Source organism: Echeneis naucrates, chromosome 11, assembly GCF_900963305.1.
Source record: "Echeneis naucrates chromosome 11, fEcheNa1.1, whole genome shotgun sequence".
Classification (NCBI taxonomy): domain Eukaryota; kingdom Metazoa; phylum Chordata; class Actinopteri; order Carangiformes; family Echeneidae; genus Echeneis; species Echeneis naucrates.
This window is the reverse complement of record NC_042521.1, coordinates 12,941,892-12,966,267: the sequence shown is the minus strand read 5'-3', so window position 1 is coordinate 12,966,267 and position 24,376 is coordinate 12,941,892. Positions and strand designations below refer to the sequence as shown.

At 39.8% G+C, this 24,376-nt stretch overlaps 1 protein-coding gene across 1 annotated transcript in view; it reads right to left on the bottom strand.

Moving 5' to 3' along the window:
- The window catches only part of adgrb2 (adhesion G protein-coupled receptor B2), a 124,430-nt gene that overhangs the window by 44,682 nt on the left and 55,372 nt on the right, over positions 1-24,376 (bottom strand). Inside the window, exons 13-16 of the mRNA XM_029513511.1 lie at positions 20,901-20,988; positions 19,897-19,999; positions 15,507-15,550; positions 2,476-2,602 (exon numbers count right to left, since the gene is read on the bottom strand). Coding sequence (XP_029369371.1) covers positions 2,476-2,602; positions 15,507-15,550; positions 19,897-19,999; positions 20,901-20,988 — 362 coding nt within the window. The remainder of the gene's footprint in view (positions 1-2,475; positions 2,603-15,506; positions 15,551-19,896; positions 20,000-20,900; positions 20,989-24,376) is intronic.

Sequence of the window (24,376 nt, the reverse complement as noted above, 5' to 3'; positions counted from 1 at the left end):
AACATCCCTACATATAGTCTGTGTTTGCATGTCTGGACGTCATTGGGATTTTTTTCATGTGCTACCAAATTCAATCTTTCTCTCTCTCCTCTTTTATCGCATCCGATCTCTGCTGGAATAAAAAGGTAACTCTGGAGCACCCTGAAGCAAAAAAGTGCACTCAGCATTGGCCACTACAGCTTCTGACTGAGAGCCATTGACACAAAAACACTGACCCATACCTTCAGGTCCTCAGCACTAGCTCTAATGGTGGTCCTGGGCACGGAACGATGAATCACTAATGACAAACTCACTTCACACAGATGCCACAAAAGTCACAAAAATCTATGTGCTTTCCCTGCTAGTACTCTCTCACCCAACATGGCGGACCTGCTGGCAGAGTGATGACGGAAAATTCAATATTGTTCAGTTAGAATAGGAGTTAGAAGAAGCAGAAATAGCAGCTGGAATGACCTTCTCAGTTTATAGGTCACAGTCATTATGTTTTCCATATAATGGGAATTACTGTTTCTCCAAGTTCTATGAAGTAATTCTAGCCTCAAGTGACAATATAATGAATATCTACAGTTATTCACCTGAAGTCCATCACCTTATTTTGACTTAATTTACTTTTTAAAAAAGAATGAGGGCATATTCAGCAAGAGGGGTGACTAAAATAATTGCTCTTGCAGTACAGTATAGAAATCTTTTGACAAGGTAGTTGATTGTAAGTGGTTTACACTTTGTGAGAAATCATTTGACTCTCCATTAGAGTTGCCATAAAAAGTCAGATGTCAGTAAATGTCACCTTCTCTATTGTACAATTGCTAACAGTAGCAAGGTGTAATCCAGTGGATAGATGAAACAGCTTGATTCATTTGTCCAAGCTTAGTGATGAAAGTTGCATCATTCCTGCCACTTTGCAGCTCTAATGGCTTTGTTCAGGTTCAAATAGGCAGAAAGAATGAGAATGAGCTAAGTCCTCAAATCCATTAAGAAAGAGAGATTTTAATAGTGATGTGTTTTAAAACAGCAAATGGTAAACTCACATTTCCAGCAATTTTTTTTTTTTTTTTCCTGGAAACTTAACTTAAGCACAGATGTGTAGATGTGTGTAAGTGAACAATTTCTATTTATCTATATATCTCAGCAGCTGTGCTTGTGCAGGAATCTCCTTTTCATCTCCTTGTGTCTCACTCTCTCTTTCTCTTTTTCATGCTCTCGATGCCACCTTAGACCGGATGACCTTTTCTGTTCAGTTGAGCATTTTCCTTCACAAAAACCTTCTTTCCTCACAATCACTTTCCATTTCTATGACACCTGGAGTTACCCTCCAGTGCTTGCTGTGGATCTGCTTTGCTGGTTCCAGTTTCTAAACTAAGCATTAAAAGAACTGGGATGGGGGAAAAAAGGCCTTGCGTAGATTCTCGAGTGTAACAACAAATTTACTTGAAACTCCATCTCCCCGCACTCCCTGATTATTTGATGAAATCACTGTCCTCATGGGGATTAGGTATAAGCATGTAGAGAAATTAACAGCTAAAGCAAAGATTTTGTGACCAAAACAGTCACGGAGCTGTGACATAGAGCGGGAAAGAATTGAATGTGTTAACAAGGTGACAAGGAGGGTGATGAAATAAAGGGTGATGAGCAGGAAGAGAAGAACTGACATGATAACACTTTAGCAGAAAAAATATGCTTTAGAGGAAAGGGGGAACAAGCCAAGTTCGGTATGAATAAAAAATGTTGTTATGTGGGCTAAGGTGCAGAAGGAATGTGTGAAATTAATGGAGTGATGACGAGGGATGTTTTACGGTACAGCTAATGAATTGCACGAAGAGGGTTTCTCTGAGAGGAAGGTGAGCTAGGAGCTGTCAGGTTTTTGGATTTCCATTAGTTCAATAAAGGAGATGGAGTCAGTGTATTTGAGCAGGCATTACCCCGAACTGTTAGAAAAAAGCCTTCTTTAATCATGTCAAATTCACACAGCAAGCCACAAGACCTATTTATAGAAGTGCAGGTTATGTGCTGCAGGCAACATCATGCACAGACACAAGAAAATCTGTTTCTCTCTGTTGACATCTCTTCTTTCTCCCATCATATTGAAGGGCTTGTTGAATGACCTGACCTTTATCGAGTTTTAGCTTAAAAGTTCCATAATGTGGCGAAGGACAGCCAATCAAAATATAAGAGAGACACTGTGATCAAAATAACATTGCACACTGGGACAAAGTTTAACACTGCTCTCAATTTAAAAAAAAAAAAAAAAAAAAAGATGCTTGTTAAACTAAGATACCAGCATCACCCACAAATATTTTTTCTTTAAAGAGATGCCAGCTGTTGCAGCTGGATTTACAGAAAAACCCAACTGACAGGGATAACAACTAAATTCATACAAGAGAAAGTCATGAGCTCACTGACCTGGCCCCGGGTAACCGTATACTTGTTAGCCCCAAAGTCCCGTAGAGTACATCAGAGTACATTGGTGTGACTCACCGGGTCTTTAGCTTGCTGCGCTAACACGGCGTAGGTGGATATCCTGCTGCACAGGCATTTGGTGTGGACAGTGGTTGATGCGAGCGTTTGGCAGCCTTCTGTGCCCCAGTTTTCTGCAGCAGCTTCCCTGGATGTGAAGAGGAAAGTGTGGGGGGTGGGGGGTAGTCACCAGGGACAAAACAGTGACTGTCAGACCAATACACACAAAGACATGGCATAACCACATACACCTTTAAGAAGTTTCAACTCAGAAAGGAAGAAATGTTTCAGGCACTCTTCACTGTCAAGTCCAACAAGTTCACCCATTCACTCTCTAGGTTCATTGTACAGCGATCAGTGCTCCCACACACAGACAGCTTATACAAACTCACTTTTTCTCAAGTCTTTTCCATGATTAGCACCCCAAACACAGCTTTGTCCCTTTCTTTTCTTCTTGCTATTACATTTTCTTTTTCTTGGAAGAATGCCCTAATACTCCTCAGTTGAGGCTTTCAGGAAAAAAATAAAGACGGTGTATCAGCCAGTTGACAAAACCAGCGTGGCTAATGGCAGTTGGGGTTATTCAGCAGTAAATGGGCAGTTGTTTCTCACGGTGCTAAGACAGATCTCCAGATCTCATACAATAGAACCTTGTGCACTTTCTTACGCTACATCTCTCTCCTCTTTCATTTATGTTCATCCCTCTTTTTCCCTCTAAATGCTTTCAATGACGGGTTGAGTGCAGAGGTCGATCAATAAGTTTCTATCCGGGCTAATTGCTCTGGCAGCTCACTCTGCGCATTAACCTCATGTTTAACCTTGGCGCTGCTTCTCTTCTAGTCACCAGTGACAGAAAGAAATATCAGGGAAGACAGAATGGCAACTGCTGAGGTGTTCTAGTAAAGACGCAAGAAGACTTAAAGGTCCCGAAAACATCTTATCAATCAACTACTATGAGTAATGAGAGTCTACATGAACACGCTTCTTTTCATGAAAGCTTAAAGAGTGTTTGCTTTTTTTTCCTGAGCGCCTCTTTAAGGTGACAGCAAGGCACTATGTACTAAACAAGTTTTAGTAAGAGTTCAATAAGACTCCAATCACATTCTTGGGTTGCTTGGTCACCCAACAAGCCTGGCTGATCCACATTGTAGCCACACAGGCGTGATTCAGCAGATTATGTGAGGACAATGATAGCTGGCAGCTGGCTCCACAGGGAAAAGTATCTTTATACTGAAGGGCAATAATGAATCCGTTAACAAAAATATTTTTTTCCTACAAGCAGAAAATATATCCTGGTTTGCTGATTTTGTTCCACCTTTCAAGATTTGTTGAGTTGGGTGAAATATAATCATATTGTAGGCAGCATGGTGCACACTTCTTTCACGGCTAATGTTTCAATTGAGAACTTAATTACCACCTCTCAGGCTAGTAACATTGAGTACCCTCAGAAGCAGATGAAGAGAAAATTGTGTTATCTGTATGAGGACTTTGTGATATTATGATTTGTATAAGACTTGCAATCATCAAATCACTCAATACAATCAAAAACTATAGGGGCTTTGTCTGGCAACAATGTTTAGCTTAGCCCTGTTTACTTCTCAAGGAAAGGCTTTGGTGACAATTGCAGTTTATGAAAAATGATAAGCTGACTTGTTGTTTATAGTATTTGTGGTCCTTTTCAGGAAGATTTGAGAGTTTAGCCTTTGAATAAATACCAGAAAATAGTTTTTAATATGTTCTTGGTCCCTAGAAATAATATAAATATGGATCAACTCTAGAGTTTATAATTAATATTTAAGTGCCTTTTAAAGTACCCAAAGACTCTTTACAACAAAGCGTTAAAGACAAATTGAGAAACAACCAAAGCACAGCAAGAGGTGATATTAAAGTGGAAAAGGAGTCAATATTTCAAATGTGTGGTGGGATTGAATTCCAGAGGCAGAGGGTGGAGGGGGGTCAGAACGGCTGAAGGGTCTGGATCCAAAGGAGGACGGATGGGCAGAAGAAATAGTGAGGTGAATTAAGGAGGAGGATCTGAAAGTGTGGGAGGGCACATTGCTGTGAAGAATTTCTGAGAAGTATGAAGCAGCAAGGTTGTTGATAGCTTTAAAGGTGAGAAACAGAATCTTAAAATCAATACGAAGTGGACGGGGAGATGAACTGATATATATGTATAGGCCCACTTGCTGCCTAGAGAGACCAAATAACTTATTTCCCAATATTTTTTGTCATTATTTCTTTCCTTTTTGCAACAAATGTGACATAAACCGCACACTAAAAACAAAATGTGGGGATAATTTCTTTACAAACATTTTCTCCTAATCCTTTATCAACTGCACCTCCTGCTCTGTAGTACTCACTGTGTACCTATTTCCACAAAGCACTTTATTCATGAGTTTGACAGTTAAATACAAATAAATCATTTTTGGTGGGACTCAGAGATTTGCATAGACTGAATGTTATAAATGAACCCTGAATGACTAACTTGTTGTTCTGAGTGAACATTTTATTTCTTCAGCTTGACAAAAAAGAAATAAAACTATGAAATAAAGTGCTTTATATTGTTTTTTTTTTCTTTGTTTAGTTGTTAGGCCAAACAAAGTGTTAAAAAGGGCAAGGGCAACCTGCCAAAGATAACAAGTTTACTACTGCACCATGCAATACTTCATTCCACTCAACATAATGAGTGTGACAATAACTGACAAAGCTGTCACAACTTTCATTTTCCAAAGTATATCTGAGCATAAAGAAGCCCAGATGAACACACAGAATATACACACACACACACACACACACACACACACACACACACAGTGACACTCAATTCATAATGACAGTAATGAGATATGAGTAAAATTCCCCGATGATCATCATCTGCACGGTGACACTTCAAAGACTAAAGATCGTGAAACGAGTCACAACTGTGAAGCTCAGAGACAGCTTGGCAGGTTGCATCTCAGTGTGCAGCTTTGTGTGTTTGTGTGTGTGGGTCATGGAAGGTAGAGGGAGAAGAGGGAGAAAGACATAAAAACCAGGTTGAGGAGATGTGTACACGTTTTACGTTTTTTATGAGGGAATCCTCCAAAGTTTGTTCGTTTTGTCTCTTTCTGGTATGTTTTTTCAGTCAATAAGTATTTCTTATTGATAAAAAAAAACCATACATGTAGATTCCCCCATACAAACAATGAATCACCTGATGTTTCATCTAAACAGGAACGTAAAACATGTGACAACATGCCATATAAATGGCTTGACACACAAAAGTTAAACATTTGGGCTGTTACTGTCCATGCATTAATGATCCTATATTTTATGGACAAAAGGTGTGAAGTGATGCATGTTGGTTAACTTATAGATGAAGAGTGTAATCCAGTTCCTAACACAGGCAGTTTGATGGCAGGTAACACACCCACAAACATATCAAATATTCCATGCCAGCGTTGTAACAAAGAACAAGTTGGGGTAATGAAAAACTGTCTGATGGCTCCCAGCAAGGGCCGGCTGAAGACGGCACCAACACGCGTGGTTCAATGCACATCATTTGTGGCCTCTTTGATTTGCCTGCTGAATTTCCAGCTTATTGACTACCGGCACGCACCTACTTTGACTGAAACTAATCGTTGGTTTTGATGCCTTTCAGCAAAGGATAAAAGTTAGTTTTAAATTGGTTTAATTTTACACAAAGTTAGAACAATCCACTCCAGCTGCAACAGGGTACAAACTGGTGTCCCATTGGGCATTTCAAGGCATTAGGCATTATCAGTCGGTTTTACATTGTGGGAAAAGAATAAAAGGAAATGGCTCTTGCTTTACTTTTGTTATAGCGATTGAATGATCAAGGAATTTCTGCCAACTCCTCCTATCGTGGAAAACAGGTAGCAGATGTACAAATACATGTACATATCACTATGGTTGGTTTATACGCCCAAGTATATACTGCAAAGATTACAACCTGGCATTATCCATAAAAAGACTAAGATGTGTAAATATACTGAAAATCATCCAGTGTTCTCACATTGTGATAATGAACACATCTGTTGTTTGGTCTTGAATTTGACAAGAATGAAGTTTGTATTTAATGGATGTGAGAGTTGGCTTTCTTGGACAGGTAGTTATCCCTCAGCGCTGAAAGAGTTTGCACAATTTGCAGAGCCCAAATCCCTGAAAGTGGCACTGTGTGACTGTACTCAGACATCACAATCACTTAAGCTTAATACTCCAGTTCAGTCAAGTTACGCCGTCATGCTAAAGGAGAAACAAGGGATCAAGTATGTATGATGCATGTTCCGGGGACCAAGAACACATAGTATTCAGGACCGTCTCCCAAAGAATTGTTAACATATTTCAGTACTTTGGGAACCAACCACGCAGCTGAATGACTGAAACTGTCACCCCCGATGTCATGCTGTTGGTGTGGTTAGTGAAAAAAAAAAAAAAAAGGTCTCCAATATGCTCCCTAAAAGGTGTTTGAATGGCATATGGGCTGTTGAGAAAAACAGAAGTACTTTCTGAACAACAGAGTAAATTGACCTTCTACGTCTGCTGAGAAGAAATTGGCACCAACTCTTGACTGAAAGGGCAGTGTGATGAAAGCCAACTGCCCCACTTTTAAATAACAAAAGAGGCTGAACATGTTTTGAATTCTGAAAACTGAAAAACTAGATGTAGGGATTTCACATCTGCCCGACACACAAAGCACTCTTTTCTGTTGCAGGCAAAAATGAGACACCAGTAAGGTGAAGGATCTGAGAGAAACTCCCATTTAGTCACCTGCTCTGCACACTCAAAGAAGTTTTGAACATGTTTATCTCATATTGCTCCCTTATTTGGAGCAATCTTGTAATGGCTGAGCATTTAAACCCGTTCTACACGATAAATGTTGTTCTACATAGCTGTCACTGATGAAATAAAGATTAACATTTCAGCTAATTTTAGCCACCAGCAAACACTGTCAAAACTGATTCATAAGATGACTGTGGCCAAAAAATATGCCGTTGCCTATATCGTTTGAAAGCCCAGTGACATTCACTGTGCTTCTCACTGAGCTTTTCCTCCATGATCAGAGCAGCAAACACATTACACAGGCAAAAAGACTACATGGAAGGGGAAAGTCGTGATAGATATAAAGGGAAAAAGAAGGCATAGAGGGATGGCAGAAGTATTTCACACACTGATAAAAAGCTTTCAAGTGAAACTGCTATAGAGTGATTAGAGGATAACAGGAGCAGGTTTAAGATTCATGGTATGGTGGAGTTCCGAGTATGACCCGCGTTTTAATGTGCCACAGTTTTTTTGTTTGCTTGTCTTTTGGGGGGTTTTGTTTGGAAGAGAGAACTTTGAATACAGCCATTGTCTCATACAGAGTGGCAGCTGGTGACACACATTGCAGGAGAGAGAGCTAATTAGTCATAGATAGAAGGACTAGCGGGAAGGAGAGGGCTTGATGTAGAAAAGGTTTTATGGATCATGAAGGTTAAGTGGCCTCAAGAGCACACAGATGCACAGTTACTAATGTGTTAAAGCTTATCATGGTGTGTCAACACACAGGTGCAAAAATAACACCATGTGTTGCATTACGCCATATCACGTGTCAGACTTTTTAAATTTGTGTGCCACAGACAAAAGGGACTCTTGCACGCTTGACAGCTTGGTGGCTATTATGCCATTTTGTATAAAAGATAACATATAAACAATACAAACAAACTAAGTGTGAAGAATAAAAGTAAGACCAAATGTTAAAATAATGAATGCTAAATGATAGTTTAGGATGATACCTTGCCAAGGTATCTTCACTGATGGTGCAGTGGTGAAACTGCAGGTATATGTTAATCATGGCTGAGTCCCATTTAGCTGTGTCAGTTTAAGGGCCCTGGTGTTGCGTGTGCTGGTCCACTGTCACACTGTGTTGTTTTACTGGGACACTTGAAAAGAGTGGAGCTTGTGATTTTCTTAAAGGTCACCAGTGCCATCATATATATTTCTAACTTTAACCTTTACCCCGAACAAAGGTCAAATGAGCCAAAATAATAGAAAAAGTAAAGAAACATCGCTTTTCACTGTCTCCCAATAATGGTAAAATTTCTAGAGATGCTTTGGATATCACCTCAAATTTCTTCGGGTGATTAAAAACGACTACTGCTGGATCACACAGGGGTTAGGACATCCTGAGCTGGCAGCCCAGCTGTCTCTGCCGTGTCAAAGCAGCAGCCTGGGTTTTAATCTGCCCATGGAATTGTCATGTGTTGTTTCTTAATCTGTTTCTCCCTGCATGTGCTGCATCTTATAGTGTTAGACATGTAAGAGAGGTAAAACAAAAATCATTTCTTATCTTAATTTCCAAATTTTTGAAAAGAAACTTTAATTTATGTCGTGTTTCTTAATAATTCACCAGTAATTTCCTCACTGAAAAGACAAGTTTTTTGAGGCTGATCATCTTATCAGTTTGCTATCCATACATTCTCCACCTCGTCTGCCTTCTGCTCTACTTCAAAGTGGTTGTTTTTTTTTTTTTTTTTTGGTCTGATTATGTCAAATGTTACAGTTAAAGAACTGAACCAAAAGTTTTGGGTTTCACATTCACCATATAGCAGTGTATATTGGTATTTTACTCCAAATATAGCTAGAAAGCACTGAAGCAAATCTTCACATAATTCAAACCCTCAATATTGCCAACTATGCAGCAGTGATCGACACCCGTTTGAATCACAGTATTTACTATTCAACTACAATGGTGGCCTGTGTTTCAATTTATGTGTGCATGTGTGTGCCAGCATAAACGTGTTTGACCCAGATATTAACTCTGTAGGAACTAAGCGTCCTCTCCTCTACTGATTGATGTAAAAACGGGTCTTATAAGCACAAAACACATACTGTGAGATTATTTGGAGCTTGCTGCAATATTTATGTACAAGACTGGTCAGATTATGTTTCTGAATTTTATTTATTTCATGTTTCCACAAACCAAACATGAAATTTTTTAATTTGATCTGAGCCACATCTACTGTATATGGAACAGTTCCCGGGACACAGTGAATAATTCATGGCTGGATAATTGTGTGAAAAATAGGTAAATAAATAAAAATTACAAAGGAAGCCATCACAAGGACATAATTGACAACTGTAAGGGACAGTTTCTGCAGGCTGGAAAAACAGGAAGTTATCCATTATTGTATTTAATGATTTTTAATTTCAATTATAAGGATATTTGAATAGCTGAGTAGCATAGGCCCAAGTTAATCCTCCTCGCCTTTCTTTTAGCTCACGTGTGAAGTTGTCACAATAAACCCTCCTTTCCACTTTCCTTTGTTTTTGTGTGAGTGGGATGTTTTATCATTGACCTCCACTGGCTCTCTCCCATGGCCATGAGCTAATTTATAAGCCTCTTTCCTGGGATTATCTTTCTTCCTGGTGTGTGAGCGAGTGAACGGACAGCAAAAGCGGAGATACAGGTTTCGGGCACAGCCATAAATAGCCTCTCATTCTGACTGCCTGCACTCTGTGTTAACATGGACACGCTGCATGGATGCAAAGGAAGCGGTACAAAAAGAAAATTGATTATTTATGCTGATTTAGGGGACAGTATTTCGAAAACAGGTTTTAAAGTACTGTATCTTATAGAAAAGTAGAGGATTTTTATGAAAACTGGACTTTCTCTAAGCATCTTGCCAGAGGTTCAACTGGGACACTTAAGGCCAAAGGGACAACTCTGAGTGCATTTTGAGCCTTCCTCCAGCAGCACAGAGTTAAGAGGATAGTGTGTAAGCGAACAGGATGAGCATGAAGCAAATGCTGCACTTGACTTAAGGAGCCATATGAAAGAGCTTGTAAGTGTAAAATTAGGAGATTGTCAGACAACAGTCATACAATGAGCAGGAATGGATTTTAAGAGGTTGGAAATGTTACTTACCACGAGGCTCCTCAACACTAAAAGTCCAGAGAAAAGTCACTGTATTCCAATTGCCTGCAGGAACAAAGTTGTCTTCTTCATGACTTCCAATCTAAACTTCAAATACTAATTGCAAAAACTTCATCACCATGAGAGACTTTGGTTTGAGGGATCAACATGAGCTCTAAAGGCTGACCACAGAACTGCACTCCACCTCTGCTGGTCACATGATGACCAATCGATAATAATAATAATAGAAAAATACTGACCTCAAAATAACCTCTCACATCACCTCAGTAGCCAAACTAAAAATCAGGACTTGTCTTAAGTACAAGTTTTCCATCCTTATCCATGAGGTCCAGCGGTAAAAAAAAATCATAGCAAAAGATCTTTACATAGCACGCACTACTTGGAACTGATCTCTTTGAACTGATGGACATGTTGCAGTCGCTTAAAGCCATCAGAGTTATCCTAAAGCTGACAGTCCTCAGCAAGAAGCCAGATGCCATGCAATGAGAATCGACACTTCCTTGTTAACACGCACTCTAAGGACTGTTTTGAAAGCTACAGAATGATCTAAGAACCTGTCCACGTCTGTCATGCCCACATAAGCCCGACTGGCCTAGTCCCTCTTGCTGCTTTGACTCGCTATTTGACATAGTCTTGATCCCTTCTGCTGATGGAAAAGTGGAGCAAGCCCTATCATTAGCCCCACCCCCTCCATCGCTACACTGTTCACTGGGTTGCTGTGTTAGTGTTATGCCTTGTGACGGCAAGGCAAAAGTGGTAAAATAATATAAATGATTATTGATAATGAATATTTTTTCACAGCTTTACAACTATGTCAATATTAGCTTTTAGCAAATTTTCTCTTTTTCCTCAGTTCAAAAAAAACGTTTCTTTTAACTGTCTTGTGCAGGTACTCAGATAAACCTGCTTAGGAGATCACTTGTACCTCTGAAAGGTTTCTGCAACTATCTGCCCTCTGGAACTATAGAGTAAGGAAGAAGTAAGTTTTACAGAGCTCTGTAGTCATACTGCTCTATAAGCCAGCGCTTGCACCTGACTGTTCAAATAAATTGTCAGAGGTCTATTTGCATTGTGGGTAATGTAGGTACCAGGTTTTGATAAGAATTAGAAATTAATGCAGTACTGTTTTAGCATAAGGCATCTTAATAGTAGGACATTTTAGGTGAGTAATAACTAACATGCAAATATAATAATACTTTGAATACATGGCGTTTAACGGGCCTTAACCTCAACCAATATGAGAGTAAAAAATTGTTACACTTGGCTAGGGTCAAAATACCTGCTATACCTTTTTGTGAGATAAATGTGATTACATTTTGGGCAGATTTAGATCCATCCCGTTTATTTTTTGGCAAGCATGAGGATTATGCTTTTGACTTTTTTACTTAATTTAAAGATGAGACCTGTCTGTGTCAAAGCTGATAGCAGTGTCAGATCAGTCTGTGTCCGAAGCAAACCTCAATCTACCGTGTCAGATTGAAGATGTTAGCGCTACTTGCTGCACACCAGGCCACTATTACTCTTTGGTGGTGGGGGACTCTGGCTTGGGTGCCTGGGTCTTTAACCACTGATCCCCGATCAAACTCAAAACCACTGGGGATTAGAAATAGGATTAAGTGACCCTCAGCCCTTCACGAGCTTACTGTCATCCATCTATCTAAAGTGTATATTACATTTATCTCTAAGTACTGGGTCATATTTTTAAGCATGCTTTAAAATGAGATTGCTTAGTTGTCTGCTTATGATTCATACCTATTTCAGCTGCTTCATTTGTATGTGAGTATAGTGCTTCTCTGCTTATTAGAAACAGAATATGAAATGTATGATTGATGCATAAATCCATGTTTCAGAGGTATAATGTATATTTTAGATGCCAGCAAAGAGGCAGCTCGTCGTAACAGAAAAACAGCTTCTACAGTATAGAGTGTATCTGGGTGTGGCATGTATACAATCTAATGGAGCCACAGTAATCTTTGCTTCTCCAAGCATTAGTTAAGTGTCACAGGATATCAAGCATTCATTCATCTTTCACCGCTTATCCGTTTACAGATAACACACTTGCACTCAGACCTACGTCAGACCTAAGGCCCCTGACCTGGGCACTGAACCCGCAACCTTCTTGTTGTGGGGAAACAGTGCTAACCACTATGCTGCCGTGCTGCCTCACAGTATAGTCTGTTTGTAATTTATGTCAGTGGGGGTGCTGGCAGATATCCCATGCTGGGGAGATGTGAGGGTCAAAGCACAGAGATGCCTAAGGGAAGGTCAGCAACCACAGAGAGGAGACACAGCGAGACAGAAGCACAGCATAAATTGAGAGAGAGAGCTGCTGGACTGATGATTCCACACTGACACCTACAAACACAATCAGATTTATTTTTTTATTTTATTTTAACCATAAATAGCCTCCTTTCCTTCCACTAATCCGACCTCTTGTTTTTGAATACCGGTGAACTTTTATGACAGTTAAACACAACCGTATCTATTCAAGTTAGAGAGGCAAATGAAAATAGGTTGAGAGTAGGTTGAGGAGACAGGCACATGGGGGAAGACAGTGAGAGATGTTGAGCGCACCAAAATGGGTGGGCAGATGGTGCCGACATATGGGCCTGTTAGGGGCAAAATAAATAAATAAACACTCACACATAAATACTGTGATGAACTGTGAGTGCCACAAAGTGTTGGCCAACTTAGCCAGCTGAGCAAGAGCACAAATACAAGAGCGATACCACTGAAATTGCTTGTAAAATTGTAAATAGACCAACACTGCTGAAAAGATACAATTGTGATGAGGTTGATAGTAGGCTTTAGAGGTATGAGCCTTAATCTTCAAATAATTGTACATTATCCATGTGTGCATCATAGCAATTCAGAAGGAAAAGATACACATACAGTAAATGATCAGGGGAGGGGTTTGTTTGTTTTTTTCAATGCAGACACATCTGTATACTCATTATAGCCTCCATATAGATTTTAGAGAGCAACAAAGGCACTTTTCCATCTGAGGTGAACATCTTTACTTGTACTGTCTGGTTCAGCAGCTGCCATTGCTGCCCTCCCTCCGCATAGCTATCCATACATTCTCCACCTCTTGTCTGCCTTCTGCTCTACTTCAAAGCTTGTGTCTCAGTCAGGGAGACAGCCAGGTTTAGAGAGGTGATATCCTCCAGCAAACAAATGGCTGCTTTGTACAACATGTTCTCTGCCCACATTACCTGCACTACTACCACCCAGCTCCAGTCAAGATCCACCGACCAGCTCAGTCAAACAAATGGAGGAGCACTGTACCAACGCCGTACAGTCAGTGTGTATATTCATGTTATTTTTGATTGGTGTGCAGGTGACTGTTCTTGTGTATTTGTGGATGGTACATAATGCAAAGATGTTTGTAACGTTCTACCATTTGGCTGGGCTTCACGGCCTCACACATTCTTCTAACATCATCCGTGCACTGAGAGAGCATGTTGTGATGACTCACAGCTGTTTCCACCAAGGGCAGGGATGGTTAAAAAAAAATAAAAAAATCACAGGAATAAAAGAAACAAATCTTCAGGAACAGCTTCAGTGATTAAAATTATAGGATTCTTGTGTTGCTGTTGACATCAACCACCTACACGATATAAAAATAATTCAGATCGCATGCTATGTTGAATTTAGTTATTTCTACGTTTGACTTGTGTTTTGGTCACTGTGACTGTGCGTCTCCCATTTCCCTTCTGTGTGTCCATGCAAACATATTACCCAATCCCTGGCAAACACATTTGGATATTTGCCACTTTTCTCTCAGTTTGAGTATATTTGGTTGACAGACAGTGCTGCCACCTCGCCACTTTATATTCAGTTTGGCTCCCTGCCTGAGTAATGTCTACGAATTTAATTTGATTGCCGCTGTAATCTGCTGGCTACTTAATTGACTTTGCTGAGCTTTGCGTCCCCCCTACCCAGTTTGATAAGTTACAATGTCTTACCCTCTCGTCATGAACCTGCACTCCCACATTGTCTGCTTTGGTCTCTGGAGAGTCTTACTCAGGAACTGGATGCACTAATGTGATCTCGAGGGGAAAGCTGAGCTAACCAGAATTTTGCTGTCATCCGTCTTGTTTTCGAGGCAGACAGGGAGGTGTGCTGTGATGGCCTCTTGACAAATTCAATTCTTATTAATGCCACTTGCTCTGACGAAACATCATCTGTCAAATATGTATACTAAAAGCTTTTTGAAGCTTTCAGCAGACAATACTAGCCTGTCATGGACCTGTGCATGACTGTCCAATACACTTTAAAGCTAATGAAGTCCTGAAAATGTTTGGAAAGTCTGAACTTCAACTGCTGGTGGAGACCATGAGACACGGTCTCCCTAAGAGGCAATGCAAGTAGCTCTTGAGTGGAGAGTAATTTTTGCCGAGGGGATCACGTGTCACGGGTATTTAATTCAATACTTAAGCAACTAGTTACAGAATAATTCACCCAAGTTAATATTATATAATTGTACTATATAGGATTCATGGCTGCTTTCTTTAAGTCATGCTAAAAAAGGTTGAAGACACAAGCAATTAAACGCAGTTTGCAATTGTGTAGGTGCAATGAGACCATGATCTAGAACTAGTCCCTGATTTAATGGCTCCCAAAGAGTTTGATTTTGTTACTGGCAAATGCAATCACGATGTGGGTTAATGGTTATAATTACATGATCAATTGTGCTGGTTTACATTATGTACTTCAAAATCTGGTCCACTATATTGAGCAAATTATGTCACAGACTCATTGGCCTACATAGACAAGAAAAAGCCATTAGGTAAAAGCTAAGGCTTCAGGTCACTGATAGCATGAAAATGGATCATTTGGGTTTGAACAGATGTCCAGGGTGGAAGAGAAAATTGTGAAAAAATGATGTCCTACATTCCTTTTAAACCCTGACAATATTAGGGTTTGTTCTCATGGACTAATATAATTAGCACATGGAACTTCAATAGGCCGTTTTCAATTCATCAATGAAATGAATGTGACTGGGCATAAGCACAAACAATATCTGCATCCTTGCACATACACATACATATGCACACTCACTGGAAAAGACCTGCATCTAATGCACTACACACAATCACATGCACGAGAATTAGAATCATTCAGAGAAACTTACGGGTTGCCATAGTCCCAGACAACGCACTGAGGATCTGATGTACCCTGTAAAATACAGAAGGTGGGGGGGAGACGATAAGCTGTTAACAGGGGGAGGCAGAGAGGAGAAAGAATAGCTCATTGCCAGAGGAAAAAGAGCAATGCTGCATGGGCAATAGAGACAGGTAAACAGAGAATGAAAGAGAAGGCTTGAGACAGACAGTGGGAGGGAGACTCTTTGTCAGAGGATAGAGCTGCAAATAGATGCTGCTTCTGCAGAAAGAGAGAACATTGCGTGAAACAAAAAAGAAAAGCTATTTCACAGACAATGATATAAAGCGAGTTGAGGTAATAAAAACCCCGTCCTTTACTGAAATCCAACCACAGAAGAAAGTTGTAAAGCAAAAGTAAACCACTATGACGCACTAAATTGTATTGATTTTAAACATGTACTGTTTTGGGTAGAAGCGGCCTTTCACAATGTTACAAGTTTCACCAAAGTCATGTGAAGAACTTAATAAACTCAGTTAGTTCCAAAGGGATTTATTGGAAAAATTAAAAACCATAACAAAGGCCACCCATTTCCTCAAAAGGGGCTTAATACCGATGAGTTCAGCCCAGCCATTATTCTGTTACGGAAAAAATTCAGTGATCTCGTCTTTGCCCCTTTAACTCGTGTAGCCCAGTTGGTCAGGAATGCAATGGAACTGGTTTTAAAAGTGAATTTTGTGTGTTCTTGATCTGGATCAAGACTGGTGTCTTTGAGCTCAGAATAGCTACATCTGAGAGAACCAGTGTACCAAAATGCTGTATAGGTCCTTTAGAGTCAGAATGATCAAGCTTCATGAGATACCATTCTCCTACTGGCCCGATGCAGAAAGGTCTGTTAGTCTGTCCCCACTCTGACATTAAGCACTTTGCCTTTGAGCTCCCCCTTATGGTAAAGGGGATTATAGCAGTAATTCCACAAGCAGACGCCTGTGTCCAATGTAAAAAGGATGGTGTCCACTGTAAGACTCTGAAGCCTGAGGATAATTTGAAGAAATTACCTCTTTTAGACTGAAGAGTAAACACAGAATGTTTTTGGGACACTGACATACTTTTAAGTGGGAAAGAAACGGGAGAGCAGGAGTTCCACATTCATCTGCACTATGAGGATTTGTTTTTCCACAGGCAAGGTCACCCCTCCCTCCCTGAACAGTTCACAAAAGATCTCCCATGGTGGAGTGAATCCAGTGGTCTCTGCATGGCTGGAAATGAGAGGACGGGATGATGCAAGGCTTATTTACACAGGATCAGAGGCTGGTCAAAACATATTGATGGATGACAACGCTTTGTTCTGCATCACATGCAGAACACTGTCACCAACATTAGACGTCGCCATGCATGCATTAGTGTGGTGTGCTTCATGAGCAATCAGCTATCAATCAGGAGGCATCCTGTCCAACTGTACACTACAGTGAGAGTGACATCCGTTCACTCCCAGATTGTCTGCCTCCTCTCTCGTGATGATACATTGCATAATGTGAGCGTCTGCTCAACTGATGTCTCTCAAAAGGAGCACTGATTCTGTGACTGATTCAAGCAGCTGCATTTATATATGGTAACAATGTCTTGTGTAACTGCTCTATCTTTTTCTTTTCTCTGAACTGGAACAGCAATTTTGTGCAAGGTATTCACAAGCACATGGACTGGCCATTTGTTAGCAAAATGTTTAGGGCATATTGTCTGTGAATATGCTAAGCTAATCAGATAGAAACAGAACAAGACCATACTGGTTCAAGGAAACCCAAAAGCCTTCTGAAGGATTTTGGATTTTGAAATGCCATGGTGGACTTTCTGATTGATTCAACTAAATTACAATCAAGAGCACAATCAAAATGACAGAAAGTATCATAAGAGACCGGAGGTGCCTTTTCCTATGAAAGAGGCTAGATGAAGGATGGAGGAGGAGGATAATATTTGGCTTTTGGACTATACAGGGCCTCCTGCTTCTTACTCACCATTGAAAGCACACACACACACACACACACACACACACACACACACACACACACAGGCACTGGCATACAATTTGACACCAGGGAAATACACAGGGGTCTGACTGGAGCAGATGTCTTCTCAGTGAAGGCATGACCACGTACAGAGAATCCACTTTTTTGCTTCCTCTGGTGGTCGGCTGCTGCAGCAGCTCAGCATTTTCAAATGAAATCCAGAAGTCAGGCAATAACAAAATTAATTCATTTGATGCACATAAATACTTCTCATTTTATTGAACAGCATTGCATTAGTCTAATTTAGTTGGGTAAACCAAAATTTGTTTTAAAGGAACGTTTTTGTTCTTTTTTTGTTTGCAGAGAAAAGCTGGAGTGTTTTCCACGTCCTTTCAATACTCTAAGTTAAATCAATCATTACACAGCTATTATTACAGATGTGACTTTTTAATTTTGGCAAGGAAGCTAGGAATAGTGTTTCTATGCAATACTACAAAATCAAAAGGTTTTGATGATTCAAGTTATCGCTCTTTAATTTGAATTTCAGGAGTAACAAATCAAATCAAATCAAATGTATTTATATAACGCCAAATCATAACAAAGTTAAAGAGAGAGCGAGAAGCAGAGACAGTGAGAGAGACACAGTGAGAGCGAGCGCAAAGGAGAAGAGGGGGGAAATTGGTAGAGGGATGAAGAGAGAACAACAGAAGAGTCACGCCATGGAAAATACAAACAAAACATACAGAAAACATACTGTGATTGCAACCTGGTAGTTCTAAATGTGCACTAGTTACAATGGGAAGCAAGTAAGAGTAGTAATGATCACTAAAGGTAGCTCTTGCAATAGCAGGCATCATATATTTATAAAAAATGTCATATATTTGCAATTATATAAGACCATACACATCAGTTTGATGAGGAGTGATTCCCTTTGAAATCAGTCATGTAATTTTAGTTGCGTAACAGAAGATCTTTTAATTGATTTTCAATACCACTCTACTCAACACAGTCATCTAATAAACAGTTGCCCATTCAGAGAACACAGGCATCTATCAGAGAACATTAAACATTTTTGAAGTGACTGAAAGTGAGATATCTTTGCATCTGCTGCATCAACTTTTTTCAGGTCTTCTATCTTTTGTGAATCCCCAACATTTATGGAACAAACATAACTCCAAGTGGTTTGGGTGTCCCTTTAAGGACAAAAAGAATGGCCTCAGCAATGCTATTGAAGGGTACGCATACAGTACGTGCATCTGCCCTCCGTGGTTTGTCCTAACCCAGTGCTGTACACTGTGCCAGAGAAGCATCTGTCCTCAGCAGGAGCCTCCTGTTAGTAGTACAGAGCATCATGCTGGGATCAGCATTAAGACATCATCTTCTAAACAGAGAGTATGCAACTAGCAGTATCTCTGCTTTTCCAAAAATATTAAAAAGCTGGATAATGGGAAGATAAAAGATAGAGGCATATAAATGGAAAGCCATTATATTAAATGTATGTATGTAATTAATCAATGGTTTAAGAGGGAGATGAAGTGGTTGGGGATGGAGAATTCAATTAAATCTTTTTAATGGAACACTGTGCAATCATTTTAACCCTTATGTACTGATTGACACAGTGATAGGGGATTTCACTACAGTTGGGTATGTGTGTACGTATTTGTGCTGTCTGTAGAGAGCCATTAAATATTCAACATTATTTTCAAAACTGTGACCACCTTTACACAGAAGAATGGCTAATGAAACCAACATCTTATTGAGGTTGAGAAGAGCTCCTCTCATTAAACTTTCACATCGTCCTTTCCACTGGGGACACCCCACGAGTCATTTATAATAACGCATTCCTCTGTAAAATAAACCAAACAGGCACTGGGGGACACTGCGATACAAGGAAGTCAAAAAGGTCTGAGCTTATTCAGGCAAATCAGTGCGATTGTACTTTATAGCATGCAACATTTTCTCTTTCATCTGAACTCAGTAAACATGGGTCAGTAGGAAGAAACTGAATCCATTAAAACCTTGAACAAATTAATATTTGTAACCAAAGCTTGTTCCCAAATAATAAAGCAATGCAAACCCTTGCATTGGAAAGTGTTTCATATGGAAAGGTTTACATTTTTGCTAAACTTGCTAAATTTTGATGTTAATGAAAAAAATATATATATTTTTGGCGTTCCCTGATGCTTTGAATGAATCTCTACATGGGTTGAGGAATGTAAGTAATTAAAAATAAGAGAGCGCTATTTTCCTTTCCCTGATACACAATGCTTGAAATTAGCCATGCCTTGAAATCTTGTAAAATGTTCAGCGAACTATAGCTGATGCTTAGCTTTCCTGGACAGTTCCAAATATTTTGAATAAAACACACACACAATGTTGGCCTCATAGCAGGGGTGGATTTTTTTTTTTTTAACTTACATTTAAAAGCGGTGATAGCTCGACCACCACCATGGGTTCACTGGGTTGTGGCTCCGGTCGTACTGTCACTGTCAAGATCTTGGAGTTGATCACTGCAGGGGGACTTCAGTGAAACAAAAACACAGAAAACAGCGGTATGTTGAGAGAATTGTACTACAACCTGGGTTTAAATTGTGAATAACCCCAACTCAAAAAAAAAAAAAGATTTAATCCTTAAAACACTCCCACATAGACTCACAGACATAAACACCCAGTTTGTTAATTTGCTTTTAATGCCTTTTGACTGTCTGCAGAAATAAATAAAGAATTTGATAAAAGATAAATAAGATATAAATAAAAAGCTGATGAGAGAGGGAGAAAGCCAAGGAGAGCGTCTGAGTAAAAAAAGAGCACTGGACCTATTAGCATTCAGCAGAGCTACAGGGAGAAAAGGGTTTTAAGAGCTCCAGCTCATCCACAACCAAGAGCACTGACCTGAATAAAAGGGCCCAGGGCCAGCACACAGACCATATCACAATGGCCTTTTGACAACCTTCTAATTTCTGCCATCTTTGACTTTTTTCTCCAGCTCTATGTAAATTTCAGGATCCATTAAGCCAACACCCATTTGCAGACAACTGTACAATAAGACAGTGACAATGCAAATAAAAAGGAATAAACATCCAGAGAAATGCACTGTTTTGGAAATGAAATGCCTTTGTCTGATAACAGAGCACACACACGGAGTGGACAGGAGCAATAGAAGTGTTAGAAGAGAGAAGACGGAATTTGAGGTTGGAATTAGATAGACAAAAGAAGCAATAGAAGAAAGAGCACAGAGATAGAGAGGTAATGAGAATATAGAGTTAGAAAAAGAACAAAGATGAGTGAAAACAAGGGAGATGTGATTTAAAAAATGTTTTCAAGAGTTTTGAAAAAGATACACAAAAGTATAAATAAATGTAAATATAAAAACTAATCACTAATACAGAATAAAAAAAGTGGATGACATTGGAAGTACTCACTTTGGCACAGGTAAGATGACGCCCAGCGTCCGATACAAGATGGCACCAATGACATAGTACATTGTAGATTCCGAGTCTGTCTCTGTCTCTGAAACAAAGAAAAGTTTGCAACTCATCATGTATGTATGTTCCTGAGAAAATTTGGAGAAGAAGGCTCAAGGAGGTGGACACTTAACATAAATATTTATTGCATTAACAAAACAGCATAAAACCTTCTTCTCTGCTCTTTAAAGAGAATAGTACTGTGTTTGTAATCTATTAAATCTGAGCAAACCTGAACTGACAACTGGGTAATTGGAAACAAACAAACCTGATACAGAACATCTATTAGTTGGTGAAGCAAACAAGCACAGATCTCACCTGTCTCATCAACCAGCAATGCAGCTTCATTTACATTTACTCTTAAGATGTCACTGACAATTGCTCCGCTCACTATATCAAAATAAGTTAAGTTAGTAAATTCCGGCACATTCCTGAACTGTATGACAGCTATATATTCAGAAGTCTCTCTAATTATGCTTCTGAGATGAAAATGTCGCACTAATTCTAGTGAAATATCCTGGTGTCACATTTTGAGTGGGTGCTGATAGTATTCGTGTCAATACGTTTGCCTCTTAGTAGCTAGTAGTGCTCCCATTACTTAGCTAGGCCTAATGCAGAAGTCCTCTTTCCAAAACCATCACTCAAAGGGATAATTAATTTGAGGAAATAGAGCCAAAGTCAAGTCAAAGCGTTTTGGCCCTCTTTAGACAGGGCCCTTCACTCCTTCTCTCTTTCAACTTGGTTCAAATCCCTTTCAATATGAGCCACAGTCATCCTGGTGATGTTGCTATTCTCTCACCCACTTTCCAACTTTTCCATCCTTTTCAACACCTTTTTTTTTTGGCTTCCAACTATCCCTTTAGGATTCTTTTGACAAGAATTACAGGGGCTCCTGAGGAGACTTAGTGTCTCCCAGTAAATGTCACTTTGTCTCAAGTGTGGGAGGCAGAAGGGAGCCGAGAGGAAAAGCAAGAGGCAAAAAGTTCACGCTGTGAGATGCCACTCCCTTCTTTGCCCTTTTAGGCTGAGATAAGTGATGAAAAAGTATCTTCAGGAAGAGTGGGGGAGGAGTAGAGAGAAAGGGGGTTGATGGTATCAGACATACCAGGTGACTCATCCAAAATCTTTCTGGGTTGTTTCCTAAAAGGTAATACCCAAGAAAAGAAATAGCTATTGGAGACAGGCATGGTGAGGAAGAAGATCAGACAAAAAGAGCTCAGAAGGGAGGGAAGAAAAAGTCACTGTGAGTCTGTGACGAGGTAAAAAAAAAGAAAGAAAAAAGACAGATCAAAGTCATGTGTGTGATGGATCCTAATTGGACAGTGTCTACAAAGGCATTCAAATGAGAAAGTCAGTGTATTGTGGGTAAATGGTAAATTAGTGTGTGTGTGTGAGGAGTTAACATTCCTGGATGATTAATACCACAAAAACACTCCGTCACAAAACTCTAATTTCCCATGACTTTTCGTCATTGCCTCTGTGCTGAACATCGAAAAGATTGGTGGTCAGCTGCAATCCAGCGAAATGGCAACACACCAGTCACCAGCTGTGAACTTTAAAATGTCATTTGTCAGCCAAAGATACGCTTGAAATTGCTGCTAAGCCATAATTTATGATTTTAATCAAAGATTGAAAACTCAATCCAAACAGCTTCTTGTGAGTTATTCTTTTTCTTCCTTTCAACTTACATTCTTCATCACCTCTGCTTTTTTACACAACTTTTTGGACACAGCACACAGTGTAAATAAATGACACTGCTGTAGATTAGCATTGTCTTTTCTTTTTCTTTTTTTTACCTAATTAAGCAGTTTAGAAATTGTGCTGAAATAAGATGAATAATTTGGAAAATTGAGAAGACAAATGTCTGCTTTCTGACAACAGTAGTTGATAGGATCATTAATACCTGAATCAGAAGTAGTAACCAAGGGTTAGCTAAATGTGCAACTGTGTGCATCTTCCAGAATGGGTGTAAGGGTAGCTCCCATATCCATCCTGTTTTCATACAAGGCTAAGCTATACATTTACTGTTGGGACTTTGTTGGTAGACAGGAAAAGATGGGTGTCCTCAGTGTAGCAGTAAAATTGGATGTTGTTGTTTATGGAAAATGTTACCACAAGGGAGGAGGTAGATGATGAGCACGAGGGGGCCAAGAACAGAACCTTGGGATACGCCAGAGGGGAGGGGGGATGGTTGGGGAACTAATATTTTAAGTTGGATAAACTGAGTACGGCCGGAGAGAGATGATATAAACCAGTCAAGGAGTGTGTCAGATATTCCAATGGAGGCAAGTCTGTCAATGAGCATGCTGTAGGGGGATGTGTCAAAGGCTGCACTCAAATTCAGAAAGGATAAGGGTGGTAAGTAGTCCAGAGTCAGCAGCCATAAAGAGTTCATTGGTGATTTTAACATGAGCTGTTTCGGTGCTGCGGGCGAAAACCAGACTGGAATGAAGACTGTTGAGAGAAAGGTGATCATGAACCTGAGAAGCAACTGTTTTCTCTGGAAAATGCAGTAGTTCCTAAAATGTCAAACAAGCAAATACACACAGAGGTACAGACTAAACCTCAACAAAGCAACAAGCAAACTTCAAATAAGAAAGCCAGTCCTTTTAATACTAAGAACTCATGTGGTTTGCGTTCATACTTGAGTAATGTTCTAGAGTTAACTCTGCATAATCATGTGCATGTACAAACAAAGGTCTGTTTGAAATATGAAGACATTGTCTGCTTGTTGACAATATTTGGACTTAAGTATGCGTGTGGCGAGATATAGTGCGCTGTGTGTGCATGTGTGTTTGTGAGCTACTGAGAGAGACAGTGGAGGGAGAGAGGGACTTTATCAACTCGAAAATCGGTGAAGAACAGTTCTAGTCTCTGCCCAGTGAAGCAGTTCATGAACCTATAAATTGGCTGTGTGTATGTGCGCCTGTGTGCACACATGTACACACAAAGGTGCCAGTGGACCTTTATGAGCATGTTTAAGCTGTCCATCTGAGATAGGCTTTCATTACGTGGTAAATGAACCAAACAAACTGATAGCAATCAGCTGAAGACCTCAACTCATGGACTGCCAATGAAAAGAGGCTGAGTTCTCACAGAGGGAAAGAGCACTAATAATGTCTTAACTCAGAGGGCAATATAGGACAGTGTGGATGAAACAGTTTACCAAATAGCATATGCTAAAATGGCAATGGCATGTCCTGAATAGCATGTGCGGAACTGGCAGAGAAAATGTGATGTAGATGTCACTTTCATTTCACAGCAAGTGCAGCGAGAGACAATATATTCAACACAGCAATCTATGAAGACAGAAAATGGACGCTGAGGGGAAGAAAGAGAATAAGAAAAAAAAAAAATCATTCCTGCAGTCTTAGAACAAGCTCGCTACCGTCCCTTCTGTCTCTTCTTGTAGCTTAAAATCCATCCTTTGGCAT